The 23,586-nt window shown below is 36.0% G+C and overlaps 1 protein-coding gene and 1 long non-coding RNA gene across 3 annotated transcripts; both read left to right on the top strand.

Annotated features, from left to right (window-relative positions):
• The first annotated feature begins 9,857 nt into the window (after positions 1-9,857).
• LOC130718198 (uncharacterized) lies at positions 9,858-12,331 on the top strand. The gene is made up of 7 exons (XM_057568713.1): positions 9,858-10,092; positions 10,169-10,240; positions 10,511-10,578; positions 10,850-11,000; positions 11,637-11,717; positions 11,824-11,919; positions 12,052-12,331. The coding sequence occupies exons 1-7, from the start codon at positions 9,943-9,945 to the stop codon at positions 12,136-12,138; spliced, it is 705 nt and encodes a 234-aa protein (XP_057424696.1). The 5' UTR covers positions 9,858-9,942; the 3' UTR covers positions 12,139-12,331.
• A 2,057-nt stretch (positions 12,332-14,388) lies between these two features.
• On the top strand, positions 14,389-23,510 carry LOC130720442 (uncharacterized). Of its 2 annotated transcripts, XR_009013059.1 has the most exons (5): positions 14,389-14,599; positions 14,721-20,366; positions 20,484-20,548; positions 20,861-20,939; positions 22,064-23,510. It is a non-coding gene; the product is annotated as an uncharacterized LOC130720442 (long non-coding RNA). The 2 variants fall into 2 exon arrangements; XR_009013058.1 differs by having other exon boundaries at positions 14,423-20,366.
• Positions 23,511-23,586: the final 76 nt, after the last annotated feature.

Raw genomic sequence — 23,586 nt, 5'->3', positions numbered from 1 at the left:
CTATTATATAGAAGATTCATCATGTGGATCCTGGATTGTACAGTCGGGTTTGAAGCTTAAACCCGTGGATTCTTTGTCCTAGTTTTCAAAATACAGAAGTTTCACTCAAGTCAACATAATGACGATTAACCCACTGATATTGTTAGATCTTTTTTGCTCTCCCCACTTGTTGAAATATCTCATATTTTCCTTATTAATTAAAATTTGCAAAGACTTTAATTTCTATGCACTAACGGTGTAAATTTTTTTTACATCGTCAACCAATCAGATTTAAAGAATGTGAGAAAATCACTTTTTTTATTTAATTTCATTAATTGACGTGATACATCCTTGAAATCTGATTGGTCGACGGTATAAAAAAAAAAATTACACCGTCAGTGCATCATCATTTTTGTCATTTGCAAATACCATGTAAGTAAAGCTACGAATTTAGCGACTTGCCTCGTTGGCGGGTTGAGTTGGTTAAAATTCAACTCATACGTACAATTTGGGTTAGCTTAATCATGCTCATTTGGACTAAGTTGGTCTGTTTCGCCAAGTCTATGAGTAAGGTTAGACAATATCAATATATAGGTTATAATTCATTCACACTCATAACATTTTCACTTCATTTTTTTATTTATCTTTATCTTATCTTTTAATCACATCACATTTCTTACTTTATATATATATATATATATATATATATATTTTTTTATAATCCAAATCTCCCTACATTCATTCATGTTTTTAAATCACATTCATTCATGCTGAAGTAGGTTGTCATGGTATTTCAATTTTTTAAATTTAATTTTTTCATGAATAAAACATTTAAATTATAAAAAGATACACATAAATTTAAATTTAAAACCATAAAGTATTTAAAATCATTACATAATTTTATATATTTGTAAAACTTTATCGGTATAAATTTTAATCTAACAATGGAAAGTTTGGAAACTAATATATCTACTGGCTTTTTACTACTCGAGCTATTCTTTGTCTACTACAAACATTCAATTTTTTGGTATCTAGGTATTGGTAAGATTTGAACACAGGACTTAAGAAATTTTAATTCATTAAGTACCATTTAGGCTATTCATATCAGTACAAACATTCAATTAAAACAAAATATCGACACAATATTTTCCTATAATGCACCGCTTCCAAAAATATCTTTTCTTCTTTGAAAAAAAAATATCTTTCCACTCATTGCATGTATAAATAAAAATAATAATAATTAGTTTATTGTTAAATCATAAAGACGTGTGAAATATGGAAAAGTGCGATGGCTTTTTATTTTGGCATGGATTGGGGATTCAATCTCCAGATGTTTGGCTAAGATACATCAAAATCAAAGAACCTATGGTGTCATTTTCATTTTCACAAACCAAGTTGAACTCTATCTTCGCTTCCTTATTTTTTTTTTTGGGTATAAATTCGACTGATTTCTGAATTATCTTTTTAACAAATATATCTAATAATTGAAAAGCTATGTCTTCTTATGTGACACAATACCACGACTATATAAACAATTGACAATTCTAGAGTGTGTCATTGTCTTGAGTGGGACCGTACCCTCATTTTCTTATCCATTTAATGAACGGCAGAATCTAAACCCAGCAAAGTACACTATCACCCAAAATTAGTTTGCTTGCTAAGTTTACCTATCTTTTTTTTTTTTTGAAAGTGTTACCTATCTTTGAAACAAACATGCAACATAATAATATCTAAGTAAAAAGAACATAGTATCTTTTTTTTTGTCAAAGTAAACATGTATTGCTGGGCAAAGCCCAAAAAGGCAAAGGCACTAGGCCCAACCAGCAACAAAACAATAGGGCTGAAAATAAGTTAGTGTTTTCGACCAGAAAAATAAAAATATAAAGTTAGTGTTTAGTCCATCTTATTTTGGGTTTAATTAGAAGCTATTTTGATGAAAGGCTTTTCAGCTCAGAAGGGAACTGAAATCTCGGGTCTTTGTTTTGGAGTATTGTGTGTAGGGGCTTTTGTGCTACCTTTAGGGTTTTTACAATATGATCTCAGCTGGATTTTTCAGTTTAGTTGTATGAGTGTGCATGCTTTTCTCTAATTGTTTACACTTTGCATTATGATATCGCTCGCCGAGTCTCATATGTTGTAAGTGTCGTTAGGCAACCCTTTGGGTTTTGAATTGAATTTGAGTCATTGACCTAATAAAAAAAGTTAAAGTATGTATAATTGTACGCTTTGCTATAAGAGTGAAGAAAAATGTTTCTTTTTTGTGTGTATAAGCTCCTCCTTATAAGCTATTTTCACAAATTTTCATAAAAATAAATTCCTTGATTTTAAGAGTTTCTTTTAAAATGCATTTGACTCAGCTTCTATTTCAAAGTAGTATTTAATATAGCAAATTCACTTTCAAACTTTCAAAGAAAATCTTACTGGAGTGAACTACAACCAACTGTCTAGCCTCCTCGTTCCTCCTTGTCGGGGGGGGGGGGGGTGGGTGGGTGGGGTGGATCCTCTCCAACACTTTTTCCCCTCTATCCCCTGCAGCCACGTCCTAGTCATTGATTTTTACATTCAAAGGCTTGAATTAAATTGAAATTAAGAGATAACTTAAATGATTTATTGAGGACCTATCAAACACACTATTTCCAACACTTTTTCCCCTCTAACCCTTACAGCCACGTCCTAGCCATTGATTCTTACATTCAAAGGCTTGAATTGAATTGAAATTAAGAGATAACTTAAATGATTTATTGAGGACCTATCAAACACGTTATGGCACATGCATCTGTTGGAGAGGATCCGAATTCGGGAAAGGAGGCTAGACTTCTTATTTTCATTTGCTTCCATCTTCCATATCCCCTTTTCTTCTTCCTCTAACCTCCCCCTTCCATATCCCCATTTCTTCCCCTTGTGAGGGGTCCTCCTCCTTGTGCATGTGTTTGATCCACATGTAAAATCATGATAAACCAAATTGACGGTTGATAGAAACCTTTTACTTTTATGATGTTCACTTTAATTTTTGGTTTTAATGTACTGTGTATCTAAACATGTTAAACCCATGCAATAAGACATGGCCTAATTATGGACATCTAGTGACTCTGAACCAACTGAATAAGACCTTAGCCCACACAGAGGAGCTTCCAATTTGGGGTGATTGGGATTTGGGAGAGAAAGCCTCCAACATCAGCCCACACATCAAATAGCAATCAAACTCTGACACATTATAGCCCATATTCTCCTTTCAACATATTATGTTTATGGCCCACCTTCCCTGAAAGCCTCTATTTTTAACCTTTTTTTATAACTTGAACCTGAATATTTTCATGAACTTGGAAGGTAAGACATCAACATTCAATAAGGTTACCTTCTCGTTTTCACCCCCTTGTCAAAACAGTTAAAATTTACAAATATTATATTAGATGAATGCCTTTCTCCCTCCTTTAATTTGTTGGAGCACTTTTTTTAGCATGTCTATATAATATTAGGTGATATAGCATTTTCTTCATATCTAACCGAATAAGTTCCTTATCAACCATCACCAACTGACATAGTAAAGATAAAAAAAAAGTTTTGCAACCTCCTTTGTACTTCACCATAGTTATTAAACAATAAATTATAACATGGCTGCAGTAATTTCCTTAAACCCATTTGTATTTTGTTACTTAGCTATAGCCTAGAAGTTAATTAACATATGTTCCCACATCATGCTAAGTTGTTTCCTCCATAAATGCAAGTTAAGTTAGTGCCGTCCAGTTGCTAACTTGTTGCTTATAGACAAGCTCAAGAAATGTTTAAATTTGAATTGCGAAGCTTCCATGTGGCAGCATAGCTCATTATTGACATTGTTGGATAAATCCATCCAAGCAATGGGTCTGAGAGACGGTAAGACCGAGAAGCCATAAGCACTCGCGTCAGCTTTTCTCACTTATATTAAGCATATAAATAGCATGCTGAACCTAGTATTACATTCTTTATTGGGGGAACAAGTTCAGTTTGAAATCAAGTTTATGAGGTGAGCGAATCCACATATAAAATAATGAAACCTAATAGTATATACACGTGAAAAAAGTTTTACTGTCAACATTTTGTCATGTTAAAATTATATTAAAAATTTATAAATACTAAAATTACAAACAATTTAATTTATATGGACTAATTGTGTAAATAAATTTCATGCTATCAACCGCTTTTATAAAGGTTTTTTAGTTTACAATGTAAAGGTTTTATTTTTATATATCTCGCTTTGTAACACTATGTATACTATTCGTGTTTAACTTTTTTTTTATAAATTAAATATTTTCATTTTTAATACAGTTAGTCGTGGTTGCATCAAATTATTCATTATTATTCTAATCGATTCAAATGATTACATGACCATGATCCGTCAAATTGGTCTGTTAGAACAACTACATGCAAAACTTTCATCAACATAAAAATAAGAACATGATTTTTATCCTCTTAACCAAAATGACTAACTATAAAATAATTTGTTAGAAACATTATCAAGTTAACTTGCCAAGACAAATGTCAATATCACCTAATTGACCTGGCTAGCAACTGATTAACCATCTTCACAGTTAGTTAGGTGCACGGTAGACTTTTCCTTTTACCGGTACATTCTTTTTTATCATGGATCATGTGCTCATCACAATTATGCTCGAACTAAGAACAATTACATCATAGTGAGATTAATTCTTCTAAATGAGTGTTTTTTTTTCATCGGCAAGACTTGAATCTGAAACCTTACTTTATTAATATTAAACATGTATCACTTGAATTAAACACTTATCAGTTAAGATATACTATTAATTTTTTTTACATCATTGCACTCGAGAACATATGTTTCATAACTCTTAATTATCACTTAAGCTAGCATTCGGAGACATATATATACTATTAGTTTTGTTAGTTCATGTATGAAAAATTGAAAAGGAAGCATAAGAAAGAAGAAAGAAATGAAAGTATGAAACAGGTAGCGTGGCATGGAAAGAAGGACCCGGCGAATCAGTGAGACTGTTAATGATGCATTGCATTACATTTCGGTGGACGCGTCTCTGTTGTTGTAATAAAATGGAGGGGAGGGGGCCCATGATTTCAAATTTCAGTTTGTCACGAATGTTTGTTACCGTTGGCGAAGGATATATATTCAATTAAATAAATATGGAGGGACAGACATAGAACAAGGAATCTTAAATTAAGTACTATTTTACTAAAAAGTTGAAACTACTTCTCACCCTCCCAAAATATGCACCGCCACTCTCTTGATAGATCGTTCGACATGTTTCTTCCCTCAGAAATTATGTTGTTTAAATGGATTTTAGAAAGAAAAATAATTTAATTATGTCCCCTAACACTAGAGATAGTTTTACACACAAATATGTTTTAAAAAATAATTATAAAAAATTCGTCAATTTCATTGGCAACTTTCGCACTAGAAAAAATGAAAAGTCAGAAATTGTCATTACGGATACACTATCAAATTAAAAAAAACCTATTAACAAGTTTTTTTTGAAAATTATTAACAAGTTATAAAGAATGGATATTTAATTAGTCAAAATTATTAGTATTAAGTGTTAACTAATTTTTTAAATAAATTTACATATTTATAAATTTTATTAAATTCCTATATGAGCTAGCTGGATGTTCTCATATTTTAATAAAGTTGTGCTTTCTAAAAAAATATAATTCAATTAATTACTTACTGATAATTTAATTATAATTAAAAACATAATTAAATTAACTAATATTATTTTTACTGATAATGTAATTTTTAAATTTCTCACGTTTTTTTAATTTTAATGAAACATTTTACTAATAATCTTATAGAAGTTATTTTATATTTTAAATTCATCTTAGTCAACCTTCATTTTGGGTAAAGAATAATAATTTGAAAGATTTTAGGAAGGAAAAGTTGATATATGATAAAAATAATAATTTTAATTAAAAATAAGGATACTTGATTGACTAAATATAAATAAATAACCACACACAAAAAATGTAATTAAAATGACATAAGAAAATTGCTCTTTGTGGAAAAAAATTACCCTATATATATATATATATTAAATTAGAGCACTCAATCTTGAATTTCATGAAGCGACTTCATCGACCTTATCCTCTTAAACTCACGTGGCATCGATATCTATATTTAAATATAAAATTCATTCTTTTTGCTGTAAAAAAAATATAAATTAAATGAATTTTAATTAAATTTTTAAATAGAAGTTCAAATAATCAAGAATATTAGTATTTATTACTTTTTAAATTGATATTCAACTCATTAATACGTAAATTTTACTTATTATTTAATATTAAATAAATTGAAATATTTATAAATTATTATTAAATTGATTATTTATCAATAAGATTCATTTTTTAAAATTTAAAGTTTTAAAAATTATATATTTTAATTTTAATTTTTACCGTTTGCTTGTTATACTTAAAATCATCAAAATATACTTAAACATCAATGGTTTTGATTTCAAGTCTTGTGTTTAAAAAAAATCCCTGATAAAACCAACTCCATCAAAATATGGATGTTTTGGACTCAAACATATTTGTCTTTCGTAGAAATACACGGGTTAAAAAGAAATAAATTAAAATAATCTTCCTAAACCTTCTTTCACTACCAACACTTCAAGCTTTTTCCAAAACGAATCCTAAACTTTTCTCCTTTACAAATCACAATTTTACATTATTTCACAATTTTTTTAATATCTAACTGGAATGTTTTACTTATATTTTAGAAGTTATTTAATATCTTCAATTCATCCTAAACCCTTATTAATCCTTTTGGGTAAAAATAATAATTTGAAAAAATTAGGTAGAAAAAGTTTATGCATGATTAATATTTTTTAAAATTTTAAAAATAATACCTGATAAATTCCAAAAATAAAAAATAAACAACAACACACAAAAAATGTAATTAAACTAACATAAGAAGTTTTGCTGTTGGTGAACAAAATATGGAATGCATAGTGAATACCCTTCACTTTTTTGGATTTGATAAAAGCTTTATCAATCTAGTGGAATGGTGTATTTCTTCCTCCACGATGGTTGTAGCTTGGAGGGGTAACTATTCTGAAGCTTTCAAACCCTTAAGGGGTATTCGGCAAGGGGATCCAATATCCCCTTACCTCTTTGTTCTCTGCATTGAGAGATTAGCTTTGACTATTCGAGATGCTTGTGCTGATGGGAGCTGGATCCCCTTCAACATTGGTAGACCAGGCCCTTCCCTCTCTCATCTCCTTTTTGCTGATGACGTGGTCCTATTTGCGGAAGCCACAATGGATCAGGCTCTTCTGATAAATGATATTCTCCACAGATTCTGTGAAAGCTCAGGCCAGAAAGTTAGCACACCTAAATCAAGAGTGTACTTCTCCAAGAATGTGACTAATAGCATGGCGGATCAGGTGGTAGAGGCCCTTGGTATCCAAAAAACCTCTAACTTGGGTAAGTACCTAGGAATTCCTCTCCTCCATTCCAGAATGACTAAGGATAATTTCACCTTCCTCATTGATAAGGTCAAGAAGAAGCTTTCAGGTTGGAAGGTTAGTACTCTCTCTTTCGCTGGAAGAGTTTCTCTTGCCCAAAGTTGCATCCTTAGCTTACCTGCCTATGTCATGCAAACAACTCCTATTCCTATGGGAGTTTGCAAGGAGATAGAGAGGCTTTGTCGAGATTTCATATGGGGGTCTACAATGGACAAGAGGAGATGTCATTTAATTAATTGGGACACTGTTTGTATGCCCAAGGAACACGGGGGACTGGGTTTTAGAAATATCCATACTCTGAATCAAGCCTACATGGCCAAGCTTGCTTGGGGAATCCTAAGCATGGGAGATTCTCTTTGGTCTCAAGTCTTCAAAGCTAAATATAAATTCAACCCCTCCTTAAGAAGCCCCCCAACTTATAAAAATTCTGATTCTCCAATTTGGAAAGGAATATGCAAGGCTTGGAAAATCATCGAAGATGGTGTCAAATGGGCTATTGGAAATGGTCTAACTATTGCATTCTGGAAAGACTCATGGATTCCAAATACTGGACCTTTGACTGAGTTTATTCCTGAAGGATTCTCAGCCAATTGGGAAGCCAATGCTCCTGTTGTTAATTATGTGACTAATGGAGACTGGAATTGGGACATTCTGTCACACTTGCTACCTGAGGAAATCTGTAACAAGATTAAAGGTCTTAATCCTCCAACTTTGGAAAGAGGGGATGACAAACCTTTCTGGGGCCTTAGTCCTAATGGCTTATTTTCGATTGGCTCTGTTTCATCAATCCTTTTCCCCACCTTACAGTTGGAACCTATTCCTCTGTTTGATACCATTTGGAAATTCCGTGGTCCTCCAAGAGCACAAGCTCTGCTATGGAAAATAGCCCACAACAAGCTTCTTACTAATGAAGAGAGTGAAGAGAAACATGTCAGATGAGGGCCTTTGTCCTAGATGCAATGAAGAAGAAGAATCTATAATGCATGCAATCAGGGACTGCAAGTACATTAAAGAAGTTTGGAATACTTTTGTGGAGGAGGATAATTGGGCCCGCTTCTTCAGCCAAGGATTGACGAGTTGGATGCAAACAAATTTGGGGAGGAATTATATCCATAACAGAGGTATTAGTTGGCCAATCCTGTTTGGTATCATTGTTTGGCAGTTATGGAAAGACAGGTGTGATATGATCTTTAATAATCGCACTACTGTTCCAGATTCCTTTGTGGTTTTGGCTGTGAGTTTGGCTTCCCAAGTGGCTCTCTCCCTTGCCCAACCGGACAGGCCTCTTAAGCTGCCAAGAACTGAGCGTTTGATCCGTTGGTGGCCCCCGAAACCTGGTTCGTGGAAAATAAACACAGATGGCTCTGTGTTCCAGCTTGATTCCCGAGCTGCTTGTGGTGGTTTAATCCGTGATCACACGGGAAAACCTTGTGCCGGTTTTTTCTCTCCTCTGGGTATCTGCTCCTCTGTTCGAGCCGAGCTTTGGGGTGTTCTCAAAGGTCTCCGTTTGGCATCCCACTATAGGCTGAATGAGATTTTAGTTGAGATGAACTCCAAAACAGCTCATGATCTCATCACCGTAAGATGCCCTCAATCTCATTCTTGGATAGACTTGATCAAGGACATTCAATTCCTTGCTTCCCTTAATTGGACTGTCTCTTTCCATCACATCTATCGCGAAGCCAACCGCTGCGCTGATCACCTTGCTCGTCTTGGTCACAACTCAACAGGAGAAGAGTTTGATGCTAGTTTTATTCCACTTTCTTTGCATCCCCTTTTGAGGGATGATGTTATTGGGGTTGCTACCCCCGTTTGGTTTTGTAGTTCTCTGTTCTGTTGGGTTTTTCCCCCTATTATTATCAAAAAAAAAAATATATAAGGGTAGATGAGATGCATTTCTTTCTCTTTCTCTCCATTGCTTCCAATATGCCATACCCCATAACTTGTTCAATTTGTATAAGCAAAGAATTCTAAACACATTAATTTCCTTGTATGTTTTCTCTCTTTGTTTTTGACTTTCTTATTATGTCCTTCAAGCCTTGAGAGGAAGATAAAAGGAGGTTTTGTTTGACTCTCCATGGCAACTCTGTCTGCCATATTTATTGGATCAATTAGTCAAAGCTAGCCTTCATTTTATGTTCATGACTAGGCTTCTCTCAAACTAGGCTTCCTATCCACACACATTAATTTCCTTTTATACACAAATAGAAAGAAAAAAAAAAGATAGAGATGAAATATGTGTAATGTGTTGGTTACACTTGGAATAAAGATAGAGATCAAAATATAAGGGGGAGGCATTATCAATATTGACAGATTTAATTTTTTTACAAAATCATACAAGGACAGAATTGGAAATTCAGTTTTGTTTATTTTATATATAAAGTGCAGATTCTAGAGAGAGGTGAACAGAGAGAAACAGAGTACGAGACAGAATTTGAAAACCAAGGCTGAAGTTTTGAGAAGAAACACAGAGCTCTCTATGGTTGTGAGAAACATGGAAGAAGTGGTATTGCTGATTGATGATCTGAGATCACTTTCTGGAATTTCTCGCTGTAGAATTTGTCATGAAGAAGAATTTGAAAGCTCCAAACAATTGGAAGCTCCCTGTGCTTGTTCTGGCACTGTTAAGGTAATAAACCCAGAAATTCTATACCTATTGTGGTTTTTGCATCTTCCATTGCTGATACCTGTGTTTTTCTGTGCAGTTTGCTCACAGAGATTGCATCCAGACATGGTGCAACGAGAAAGGAAACACAACTTGTGAAATATGTTTACAGGTACGAGGATTGTGTTTCTTGTTTCAATGTTTGCTCTGCACAAAAAAATTCTTCATTTTTTTAGAACTTTCAACGGCTATGATCTTCTCATTTTTCAAACGTAAAATGGGGGTTTAGCTCAGCTTTTCCTCTCCTATGAAAATTTCTTTGCAACATTTTCCTTCTATTGTTTTTGGGGATTGCTGTGCTTTTTTATTTATTTATGATTATATATTTATATTTGATGGGTACAAAATGATTCATTTTAATTTGTTTTCCTTGATTTTGCAGCAATATGAACCTGGATACACTGCACCTCCAAAGAAATCTCCAATTTCTGATGCAGCAATGACTATTAGGTACTTTCCCCCATTAATTTTTCTGCATAGTTGAATTATATCACATGCTTATGTTAAATGCTACGCAATTTTAAATTTTAATTTTCATGGTTGCAACATGTTGCAAAGTCACTCAACATTCTCCGTGCAATTCAATCAAAGTGAACTCATGTGCCTTGCGACTAAATATTTTGCATTAACCATTTCACAATTTAATCAAATTTGTTAACTTTTAATTTACATTTTTAAATTATTTTCAGAAAATTTGACATGTACTAATTTGTTGTTACAGAGATAGCCTGCAAATTCCAAGGGAGCAAGAACAAATAAACACGAGAATAGTTGTGGGAATAGTTGAAGGAGTAAGAATACAAAACAATTACTCTGAATGCTCTTATGCTGCAGATAGAAGCGCATCTTGCTGTCGATCACTGGCTTTAGCTGTAAGAACATTTTGTATTTACTATTTTACATTCTTATGTCCTTCTGTAGAGTGTGAGAGGTAAATCTTAATTAGTTAATACATACATTTTTATTTTATTTTAATAGTTCCTATTTTTATAGTACTCGTTAGCATTATGTTGCATTACAATTAAGGATTAAAGAATGAGTCAAAGCCTGCAAAGCGGATTGCAATTATTGCCAACCAGTTCGGCCATTGTGGTCAATTGGGTGCTAATGCCAACTATATTGCATTGACCTTGAACATATTTCCTCTTTAAGGAAACAGAGAGTTTTGTTGACCCTTTGGAGTGTTTTCTTGTAATTTAAAATTAAGAATAGGCAAGCTAGACTTCGTAAGAGTTAGGACACAAGTACAATATTCGAAAAATCATGTGCTGGGAGAGATTATCTCAGTTTCCCGAACAAGATTACCTGTCTTAGACAAGAAAAAAATAAGAACGAAGAGTTTTATTCTCTTTATGAGCCATATTTTTACCTATGGTTGTGGTGGAGTTGCATATGTTAAACTTGAAATGAACTTAAGCAAACATAAAAATAGTTGAATTCAAAATGACATGTTATAATGTTGATATATCTAAGGACTAAAAAGAACTTGTTGCTTCATATTTTTGCAGTTTACACTGATCTTGCTTGTGAGACATCTTTTCGCTTTGCTTACAAATGGAATGGAAGATTATCCATTTACAATTCTTACAGTAAGTACTTGGATTCAAGTTTTCAACTAAAAAAAGAAGAGAAAATTACAATATCTGCTTCATGAATCATTGATCTAACTTTTGGTATTTTTTTTTGTTTGTGTAGGTCTTTATGCTAAGGGCCAGTGGAATTATTATACCCATGTACATAATTATTAAGACAATTGGAGGCATTCATGACAGTGTTCGGCGCCACTATCAGGTTTCAAACTTTTTTCCATTTATTTAGTATTTGATTCTTTTTTGTCTGGGAGAGAGTGATTGTCCAATTGTACTGATTTGTGAGCTTGACGTGCAACCACAACTAATGAATCATTGTTCCTCTGCATATCAGGATTCTGACGATGACACATCGATTTCTGATGAAGGTGATGAAGAAAATGAGGGACCGCATGGTGCAATTTTATTAAGACATTTATAGTCACACCTTGTGTTATAATTTGCTTTAATTTAATTTGTGTAAGAGCATTGTGCTGATGCTCTCTGTGTCAAAATTCCAACATTTTGAAGGGGTAAATTTATTGCAAAAAGAATGGAATTCAAATTGAAATATTGCACATATTCCCTTGCGGTGGTTATTTGTACGTACCTTCCTTTCAAAAAAAAGTTATCTATGCCTTGTCTCCTATCTACCACACACCAAACAAAGTAGATAGAACAACCTTCAGCTACATGCATTCACTTGTAAAACAGGCTTTAATTTGGTAGTTGAAATCAAATCACAACTTTCTCAACGACTAATACATAGAGAAAGCTCAGTCCAATTAGGATTGAAATTAACCTTCATGGCTTTAAAATAATTACTAAAGTGTGTATTGGGATACTACTAAGTGCAATATAAAAGTACTTTAATCTCAATCCATAAGTAGAGTTTTGTTCATCTTTATCTCAAAGTAATTGCTAACATTGGTTTGCACTGATTCCAACTAATATAGTTAAAGTCTTTTAAAATTAGTTCTCCTCTCACAAAAACTAATCCTAATAACTTATTTTAAAAGCACTTATCATTCCAACCTTCATTGAATTTCAAAGAACTCTCCCTAACTCTTGCGAGTTTAAATGGAACTACCATATGTTCTTCCTCCCAAGCTTCATGGGCAACCCATGCAGTAAGGAGTTTAAAGGGTTAAATATGTTTATGGTCCCTGTGTATTGAGGACAGTTTGAGTTTGGCCCCTATTTTTTTCAAAGTAAAGCAACCATCCCTCCGATTACACTTTTCGTAACAAACCACCCTTAATTCCGCCAGTCCTTGCCAAATGCCATCACCTGAGGGGACGTGGCATTGCCACGTATTAAATGAGGTTGACCTGGAATTTTTTTTTCAGTAAAAATTAAAAATGACGTTTTTTTTTTTCTTCTTCTCAATTACAAAATTAACATTTCCAATCTAAACATTAAAACCAACACTTATCCAACACTTATTCATCAACTGAAGAACATGGTATGAAAAAGCCTCAAATTGAAATCTAGGGTTCTTCCTTTCTTGAACCCATCTTCGAATCTTCTTCCTCTCTTCAATCCATCTTCGAATCGGTATCTCATTCCATCCATCACCTTCGTAGCGTTCTGTCAAGCTGAAGATGAGAAGCAGTTCATCCTCTTCCTCGCGCCGTTCTGGCCCCGTGTCGCAAGCTCGAATCTGTGCTTGTGGAGTTCCGGTTGTCATGTACACGTCGCATAAACCAGACAACCCCAATAGAAGGTTTTGGAGATGCAGGAATTGGAAGGTTTTTGCTCCCTCCTCTTTGTATTCTCATCCTCTCCTCTCTTGACACTTATCGTTTTCACCCTCTGTTCATCTTTCCTTTTATTGTCCTTTATTTTGTTTGGTTAATTTGCTATGACCTAGTTTTGTTTCCTCTCCTTAGACTGAAATGGGTTGCAATTATTTCAAATGGCTTGATGAAGATGGCACAGATGGTGAAATATTACGTCTTGAGGTTGAGTTGTTTAAGAAGGAACACGAGCTTGGGGAGATGAAGAAAAAGATGGAAGAATTGAACCAAAAGGTTATCAAGCTGCAGAAAAGGGTTGCAGTTGAAAGATTCTACAAGAAATTGTGTATTGTTGTTGCTGTGTTGTTATGTGTACTGACTATATGGGTGATGGGATATCCAGCAAAAGCTAATCGGGACATGCCCAGTGATATGTAATAGGATATGTAATTTCTTGGTACCATCCTTAATGCTAGGATATGTAATTTGTTGGTACCATCCTTAATGCTAGTAGACTAGTATGTACCATCTTTTTGTATCGTCTTGACAATTAATGAAGTTTTTTCCCTTGCAAGTTATTGACAATAGCATTTGACAATTCAAGGTAAGCTTAAAATATGAAAAGCATTAAAGGATATCAACCCATGTTGAATGTGAGATTCTCTTCCTGTCCAATGACACTTAAAGACAAAAGGATAATTTCATATAAGCAAAAGCACCAATTTCAAAACAATGGCAGCATCCATAATGTGCAAAAGTGGTCCAACATCTACCATTGCCAAATAGTTACATTAACAAAAAGCCATGTGCATCATTAAACAAAGTCTTCAATTCAACTACCTTCCCCAATAAAACCCTACCCCATAAAGTACATCATCAAAAAGCAAACATTGTGCATAACATTATCAAGTTACAATCAAGGGGACCCTACAATAACAGTGATCCATCTAGTGGCTTCCATCTATCCATTTATTGGGCCTGCAATTCCATCTTGAGCAACCATGGGAGCTTCAACAGTTGAAGATCCTGGATCTGCAACTAGTGCACCTGCACTTGGATCTGCAACTAGTGTACCTGCACTTGGATCTGCAACTGGTGCAACCGCAGCTGGTTCAGCAACCTCCATGCTTGCAATGACTTCATCCCACCTCTGTAACACTTCAGGTGGTATTTCCCAAGAATCAAGCTATAAAGAGCATGAAATTGTATTAGTTAAAAAATCTCAAATATGTATGATAATATGTGTTTGATTTCCTTACCCTAGAAGTTTGTGTGTTGGTTTCAGCTTGTGTGTTGGTTTCAGCTTGTGTGTTGGTTGAAGATTGCCCAGCTCGGGTGTTGTTTCCATTCTGTCCACGAGTTCTTCTTCTCCTTCTAAGTTGGCCAGCTTCTGGATTGGTGCCACCCTCCACTTCAGCTTCCACTTCCACTTCAGCTTCTGTGTTGGTTCCATTCTGTCCATTAGCCATTCTTCTCCTCCTAGGTTGACTTGGTCCTGAGTTACTGCTCACTGCATTGTTCCTGCAACCTCTTACATTGTGGCCATATTCACCACATCTACTGCATCTATTCCTTGGTCCTCTTGCTGCATTTGGTTCCTCATGGGGGTCTCTCCTTCTTAATTTTTTAGGCCTTCCAGGGCCTCTCTTGTATGCAGGAGGTAGTATTTTTGGATCATTAGTTGCTGGCCACGTCTTTTGGCCATTGATTGGATGAATCTCCCAACTATAAGTTGCCTCATAAGCTGCCCTCTTGTAAAATGGATCAACATATTGTTCTACAGATCCACCATTGTAGGAAATTGCAGCCACAGCATGTCTGCAAGGGATGCCCACTAACTCCCAGAAATTGCAGCTGCATGTACCCTTCCTTAGATCCACCACGAATCTGTCCAAGTTCTCAAGAAAGGCTACCTCAAACTTGTTATCCCCACATAATTGCGGAACCCATCTGTTACTTTTCTTAGTCTCCCATTCCAACCTCTTAAGAGGCTTTGGCATCACATTCCCTCTGTATTTCCTAAATTTCTCCATCAATGTAGCAAACCTTCCCATACAGTAAGTTCTAATCCACTCCATCATTGTTAAGATGGGCTTGTCTCTAGCCAGCAAGATTGTAGCATTGAAAGACTCTGAAAGGTTATTCATCAACACATCGCATTTGGGATAAAAGTCAAAAGAATGCTTACACCATGACTTCGTAGGGATTGCAAGCAACCATGTGTAAGCAGCCAAATCTGCCTCTCTCAACTCCAACATCTTCTCAGTCCATAGCTGATGGTATGTAGCCTTGGCAGCTGCCATCATTAAATCTCTTATCTTCACTCCACCCCCAAATTTCTTTTTAAAATTTGCATATAAGTGCCTTAAGCAAAATCTGTGTTCTAGTCTCCTCTCATCAAGCACTTGCATCAAGCCCTGAAATGGAAATGAAAATGACATAATGCACATATTAAATATACCATCCTAAATTGCAGTTCAGATTAAAATGGAAGTGAATAAGGGACATAAAGAGTACCTTCTGTTGGTCAGATATGAATATCCACCTCTTATCCTCACCAATGTCTTGTAACAGAAGGTCAATAAACCAGTTCCAACTGTCCTTTGTCTCTGACTCCACCACCCCAAAGGCCAATGGAAAGTATTGATCATTAGGGTCCCTAGCCACCGCACACAACAAAATCCCACCAAATTGGGTTTTCAAATGGCACCCATCAACTCCAATAAAAGGCCTACACCCAGCAAGAAACCCTCTCTTGCATCCATCAAGGCACATGTAAAACCTACCAAACCTTGGCTGTATACTCCCTGCAGGATTCTCCAAATTCATCTTACATGTGTTGCCAATACAAACTCTCCTCAACTCAACACTAAATCTGTATAGCATATTATATTGTTTAGCTGCATCACCCTCCACTATCTTAGTAGCAATTTGTCTAGCCTTCCATGCCCTGTATCTTGTTATGCCAGTGCAGAATCCAACCCTAACTTCATCAACAATCTCACTCATGCTCATCTTCTTCCTTGTCTTGATTTTGTCAAGCATCTTATCAGCCACCCATTTTGAATTTGCAGTTGGGTTGTTGAAAACCCTCCCACATGTGTGGCGGTCATTTAGAGTCTTGATCCTGAATGTCTGTTTTCTCCCCACTTTGCTGCATAGTATAACAAAGTCACAATTGTCTGCATTCTTGCATTGAACTCTGCATCTGGCACTGTCATTTTTTTTCATATAAACACTCCTCCCATTAAACACAGAGTAGTCTCTTACTGCCTGTCTAAACTGTTGGATAGAACCAAACTCCATTCCCAGCTTGAATTGAAACTCAGCCTTCATGTCTTGTTTGTGGTATTGTGGATACCTTCTGATGAAATCCTCAGCTTCAGAGTCACTTCCACTAGACATGCTCAACAACTCTTCACTCTCCCATCCATCATCCATATCATGGTCATTGTGATATCCTTTGGCTGCTTGAGAATCCAAACCCATGGCTTCATCTGTTGAAAGACCCTTCATCTTCGTAATTTGTTCATTCAATAATGCTTCAGCCACCCCCATAACACCATTCTCAAACCCATCACCTTCAGCATCCCTCTCCTCCTCACTATCATTTAACTGAATGCCAGCAACAGAATTGTCAGTGTCTGAATCATCATGATCACCATGATTACCAGGGATGCTAACAACCTCATCAAGTTCAACATCTTCAGGAACCTCAGTTGCATGAGTATCCTCAACCACACCATCTTCATCACTAGACAACTCAACTACTATCGCCTTGCCTTTATTATTTTTGGTTTGATGCACAACTGCCCTCATCCTTGCAGACCTCCTTTGAGCTGACTTCTTGGTAGGGGGCTTAAAATGAGGGTTCTTCACACTTGGTGTCACAGCCGCTGCCTCTGGAGGTGCAGAAGCACCAACAGCCTTGGATGCAGAAGGGGTCTTCTTTCTAGGAAATTTCTTTCTAGGTGACTTCTTTGTAGGTGAGCTCTTTCTTTTTCTTTTTCCAGTAGGATTAGGCTCCTCAACAATAGGCTCCTCAGCAATTGGCTCCTCAGCAATTGGCTCCTCAGCAATAGGCTCCTCAGCAATTGGCTCCTCAGCAATAGGCTCCTCAGCAATTGGCTCCTCAGCAATAGGCTCCTCAGCAATTGGCTCCTCAGCAATTGGCTCCTCAGCAATAGGGTCCTCAGCAATTGGCTCCTCAGCAATAGGGTTCTCATGAAATGGCTCCTCAACAATATGGTCCTCAACATCAGGCAGCATTTCAATTGGATCAACCACTTCTACAATATGCTCCACAAATAGACTTACTTCACACTTGTTATGAATAGCATATGAAGCAAGTACCATAGCATCATCATCCGTAAGCAACTCCCTATACAGGTTTTCAGCAGCATCCTCATTTGTTCTCCACCATATCTTGAAGTTTGCAGTGTACCCAAGGGACTTCACAAGAGTGCGACATTCAAAATAGGACCACATATCTATGTCATTTCCATGGCATGCATGAACCTCAACAAGGTCTCCTGCATAATGCACATGTGGCTCAAAACGAAAAGCCCCCATGTGGTGAATCAGAACCGTGAAAGACATCCTACAAAAGAAACAACGAATCATTTCAACAAGGGAAAATAGAAACCCTAAATCAAAACCCCATTCCCGTTCAACAAAATGGAACGCTTAAACCCTTAAACCGTAACACGATTATGCACCTAAACCCAGCAAACCCAGGAACCCTAAGTCTATTGTACCCAGAAAACCCTAAGCCCGAACTGCTAAAACGCAAAAAATCATACTAACCTTGCGATTCTTTCGCTCGGTTGAAGTCTTCTTCCTTCTTGTCACGTTCGTTCACGCGATTTGTTCTTTCCCTTTGTTCTTCACGCAAGTTGTTCGATTTGTTCGAAGCAAATGGCTGGGTAATGTTTCTGGTCAAGTGTTGGAAGATGAAGATAATGTTTCTGATCAAGTGTTGGAAATGGAATAAGTGTTGGAAATGAATAAGTGTTGGAATTGAATTGTTGGATAAGTGTGGGTCAAATTACATAATGTTCGGTTTTAATGTTGGGTTGTTTAGATTGGAAATGTTAATTTTGTAATTGAGAAGAAGAAAAAAAAAACGTCATTTTTAATTTTTACTGAAAAAAAAAATTCCAGGTCAACCTCATTTAATACGTGGCAATGCCACGTCCCCTCAAGTGATGGCATTTGGCAAGGACTGGCGGAATTAAGGGTGGTTTGTTACGAAAAGTGTAATCGGAGGGATGGTTGCTTTACTTTGAAAAAAATAGGGGCCAAACTCAAACTGTCCTCAATACACAGGGACCATAAACATATTTAACCCGAGTTTAAATGGTCTATGAGCTCTTTTTTTTAGAAATATTATAATACACCAGTAATAGAGTGTCATTTGAATGAGTATAATTTAGCGTTTCAACATATTACAATACAACCTTTTAGAAATGATGAATCTTTTATTTTCCTTTCTCTGTCATGTATATTTGAAACCTGAGGCGCCCAAATCAATTAGCCCACAATTATCCACGAACTGAGAAAATTTCAATGTCTTACTAGTCGAAAAAAAAACACCCCCTCTCACCTATGAGAGATAAGATATTTCATTGAAATCCCCTATAAAAACCCAAAAAGAAAAAAAGAAAGAAGTTTATAATACAAAAGGAATCACATAATTAGTTAAAAAACGGAATCCTCAATAATGGATTTTCGGAGAAGTTTATTACTTTCCTTGTACACGATTCTAATGAATGAACTCTTCCTTTGTGGCTTCACCAGTTCCCCTTCCATAAGTTTGCTTCAAAATGATACATTTTTCCCATGGCATTCATTGATATCATCTAATGGATCTCCGTTATTAATCGGGGGAGCATTTCCTCCAACCATGAAACCCTAGCACACATGTTTTCTTTTTCTATACTATTTATGTGTTGCTTATTTCTTTAAAGAGGATGGAATAAATGAAGATGGAGAGGAAAAGGGAGGGAATAAGAAATCTTTTTGTGTTTGGTAGGGTTGAAAATGTATGAAAAATGTTGTACTGTAGGGGTGTGCAGAACTCAATCTAGCTTGAACAAATTAAGTCGGTTATGACCTGGTCCGAAACATTAAAGAGGGAAGAAAAAGGAAGTCCTACAACAAATGTGGTAACAGGTTGGGATGAGTCTGATGCTTGAGTAACCTGCCTATCCCAAATAGGCAACTTATTTATTAGCTTGCGAATCTAAGGGTTTCATTTCACACATTTAAGTTTTGTTTGTTAGGGGCGATTTGAGAGAGAGAGACCTGCCACTTTTTATGAATCTTCTCAATTTGAGAAGAAAGTGCGAAAGAGAGAGTAATTATCTCACTTTCCTATATTACCCTCTATCATTATCATACTTATTTATAAATATATTTATATTAAAAATTCCATTTTACAGAAAAACAATATTCCCTCTTCGCACTTTCTATTCAACCAAACAAGAGGAGACCACATCATTATTTCTCTTCTCTTTTCTTTTCTCTACTCATCTTCTCTCCTCTCTCTTTCTCTCTTCTCTATTTCTCTTATCAACCAAACAAAGAGTTACTACAGTTCACCCTTTTTGCCTTCCCTTTTCTCTGCTAACCCTGCGCCACGGCTACCTTCATCTCCTTCCCAAGTCGCCATCGCCATCTGCTCCTTGCAAGATGTTGAGGCCGGCGCCGCCGTATTGCTCCGTCGCCGCCGCAACCGCCATCTTCCCCCATTTAAGTTTTCGTCGCACAGCCGTCAGTGTATGTAGACTGTAGTGTTGCTGCTCTCTGCTCGTGTTCCTGGGTCTGCACTTCCATGGTTGGCATCGTCCTCTTCCGGTTCCGTATTCGTACAATCTGAAACCTCACTAAGCCAACCTGATCCTTGGTTGCTTCTGCAGTTTCTAACAATGTAAGATCATTCACATTCAGACTTCAGTTTCTATGTTAGTTCTATTCCAAGTCTTATTAAAGTTTAAACTTGATGCATGGACACTTTTATTCAGAGTTAGGATTTTTTTGTTTCCAGGAGAGGTTTGATCCTATAGTTGATTCTTCTTATGGCTGTGATTTCATTCCTACTGTGCTGTATAGGTAAGCAACTAAGCATCATTTGTTATTTTTAATTAACACACAATTAAGAAAAAATAACATCCATTTTGAATGTAAGGTGGTTATCAACTTATATCGATTCTAATAACTAAATAACTTCGACGTAATTTTGTGTTGAAGTCTATCTGAAACTATCACCCATTTTCTGCTTATTATATATCATTCAGGTGATGAATCTACTACCAAAACTATGTAGTATAAGCAACATAGAAGGCCATTTGAAGTTAGCATTCAAAAATCACAAAATATCTATCTAAGTAATAGTTGATCATCCTTTGTCATTTCTCTGTAAAGGTTGCGAACGGAACACTTAGCATGGAAAATGCTGTGAGGTTTCTTCACTTGAAGGCTCTCAAAGATGTTTGATACAAAGGTAAGTGGGTCGTACCACTCTATTTGTTTACATTTTTGGTTGAAAAATCACAATTAATTCTTCTGTGGAAGGAAAAAAAAAAAGGAAGGAGAAATGGTTGGTTTAGGTGTTAGGGGGAAAGTTGCATGAAATCTAATTAAGCCTCTCGGGCACTGAAAATGTGTGTTTGTGTTTGAGAGGTTAGGACATTCCACGTGGGTGGAAATTTCTTTCCGGTGATTGCAGCAGTGCATCGTGATCCTGCACTTTTTTTACCAACCTCAACATTGGGAAAAAAAGAAATTGATTATGGTTTCTTGTGATGTAACTTGTAAGGCTACATATTGCTTCTGAACTTTTGCACTAATCCCCAGTCCTGACATTCTATATCATATAATGCTATTATGCAGCTACAACTTTGACTGGCATGCATTTTGCCATGACAAACTTTGACGGTCATTCTTAAGTCACTGGAATATTTCCAAGCCTCTCATCTTCCATTCTCTGATATCATCAATTAGTTTTTTCGTTATTTTTGAATCATTGCCCCGCATAAATGGACTGACAAAATTTACGCAAGCTCAATTTGGATCTGTTGACAATTGACGTAGACTTTGTTTGCAGGAGGATATGATCTTCTGAGGTCATGAGCATATTTACTTTGTATCTATTGAGATTTGCAACTTAGTTTTATCTGTTTTAGGCTATTAAAATACTTGATCACCCCATCCTGTCTTGGCCCCTGTTTTATAAGTCATAATGCATATTTGCATATCTATTTGTGTTTGCTGCAAATATATCCGGTTGTCATCATTTCTTATCATTCTTTACTGCAGCATTCAATTGCCTCAAAATCCAGATTTTTCAGTCAGCGTGCTTTATATTAGCCAGATGCATGATCTAAAAAATTGTTTCAAATCCTTTTACAAAATGTGTCAGTCTTCATCTCTGAACACTAAAGTTATATGCTGTGGCTCTTGCACAAGAAGGGTTAATTCGTTCGATGTCCCTTTCATGTTCCTTAATTCATTTTTATGTCCCTTTCATTTCCTGCTAGTGCTATGTATGTGTTGTGTTGTGCATCTAATTACTCAATTGAAGTTTTGTTAGGGTTCTAAATATTATTGGGCCTGCCTGTTTCGCAGCGCAGGATCCTCTTGGGCCTACCTGGTTGGCAGTGCTGTATCGTCCTGGTCAGACCTGCCGGATCTCTGATTCCTCTTCTCGGTTACCCACCGAAGTCTGATGAGGGCTGCCGGATTTTGAAAAAGAATGGACAGATTCCTAAAGAGGGTTGCCAGATCTCTAACCCATGGAGAATCGATTAGTGACAATCAAGAAGATGTTGAAGGAACATCGAGGCTAGTTGACTAATCTTAAAGGCAGCATGAAGAGGAACAAAACTGCCATGAACCATGTTCTGTAGCGTTTAGAGAGGATGAATAAGAAGGCACCCAAACCTAGGGTGGGGAGTCATTATGAAGAGGAAAAGGTGCTGGAAAGTCTGGGGTCAAGGTAGAATTATCCTTCCTTAATGGAAGAGACCTGTTGGTGTGGATAGCTAGGGCCGAATTTTTTTTTTGCAGTATACCGTGTGAAGAAAGAACAGAAGGTTCGATTGCCTTTCCTTAGCATGGAAGGGGAGGCAAGGCATTGGTCTCGTTCCTTGCGAAGAAAGACACCTATGCTGTCATAGAATTCTTTTATTCCAGCCAAAACCTATGCTGTCATAGAATTCTTTTATTCCAGCCTTCAGAAATTTGGCGAAGGGGATATCAAGGGAGGAAGAGGAAACCTACAAACAAATTTGGAAGGATCAAAGATGAAGATAATATGGTAAAGGTTGATGGGTCTCATATGGGCAGTGATGAAACCCATTCTTTGGGAAAAAGGTCCTAGCCTCAAAATTGGAAAAACAAGATGAAATTGTTGGTCCAAATCCATACATCAAACCCATTAACACTAATGGTGCACTTAAGCTTATTTATCAGGTTGGATATAAGAGGAACTATTGACCATGGAAGATGTTGAGCAACCAACAAAGAAAGTCACCGTGGGAATGCCAGCAACACAATGGATCAATGTGTATAATTCACGCTGGCCAATGAAGCACAAAGTACCCTTAAAATGTTGCTAATTCATCTTCCATGGTCAATTTCCTCTCTTATGTTCAACTTGATAAATAAGCTTATGTGCACCATCAGTGTTTATGGGTCTAATGTATGGATTTGGACCAACATTTCCATCTTGTTCTTCAGTTTTGAGTCTAACTCTTTTTCACAAAGAATTAGTTTCGTCCCATATGAGACCATCAACCTTTACCCTAATGGTTCAGCTTTGATCCTTCCAAATTTGGTTGTTTGTGGGTTTTCCTCTTTCTCCTTGATATCCTCCCTTCACCAAATTTCTGAAGTAAGACTGAATAAAAGAATTCCCTTCATCATGTACTATTTTACTTGTTTAATTTCAAATAGTTAATTTAGTTAAGGAGTTGATATTGGTTAACATGTAGCTTTTTTGTTTGTATCAATGTAATTGGGACTTCTTGCATTGAATGGAAAGCACAACAAAATTTGTATAAAACTTTTAGGATATGATAATAGTAAATTTTGTTGCAAGAAATGCTTGAGGAAAAAAATGAGCATGTTAGAACCAGCAGGTGCTCTTG

Source organism: Lotus japonicus, chromosome 5 (genome assembly GCF_012489685.1).
Source record: "Lotus japonicus ecotype B-129 chromosome 5, LjGifu_v1.2".
Taxonomy (NCBI): domain Eukaryota; kingdom Viridiplantae; phylum Streptophyta; class Magnoliopsida; order Fabales; family Fabaceae; genus Lotus; species Lotus japonicus.
Note: the sequence above shows the minus strand (reverse complement) of the source record. Positions and strands in the feature narration are given on the sequence as shown.

Coding starts and splice junctions, on each gene's coding strand:
- LOC130718198 (XM_057568713.1), top strand. CDS start 9,943: ATGGTTGTGAGAAACATGGAAGAAGTGGTATTGCTGATTGATGATCTG. Junction 10,093..10,168: donor CTTGTTCTGGCACTGTTAAG/GTAATAAACCCA, acceptor TTTTCTGTGCAG/TTTGCTCACAGAGATTGCAT. Junction 11,001..11,636: donor GTCGATCACTGGCTTTAGCT/GTAAGAACATTT, acceptor ATATTTTTGCAG/TTTACACTGATCTTGCTTGT.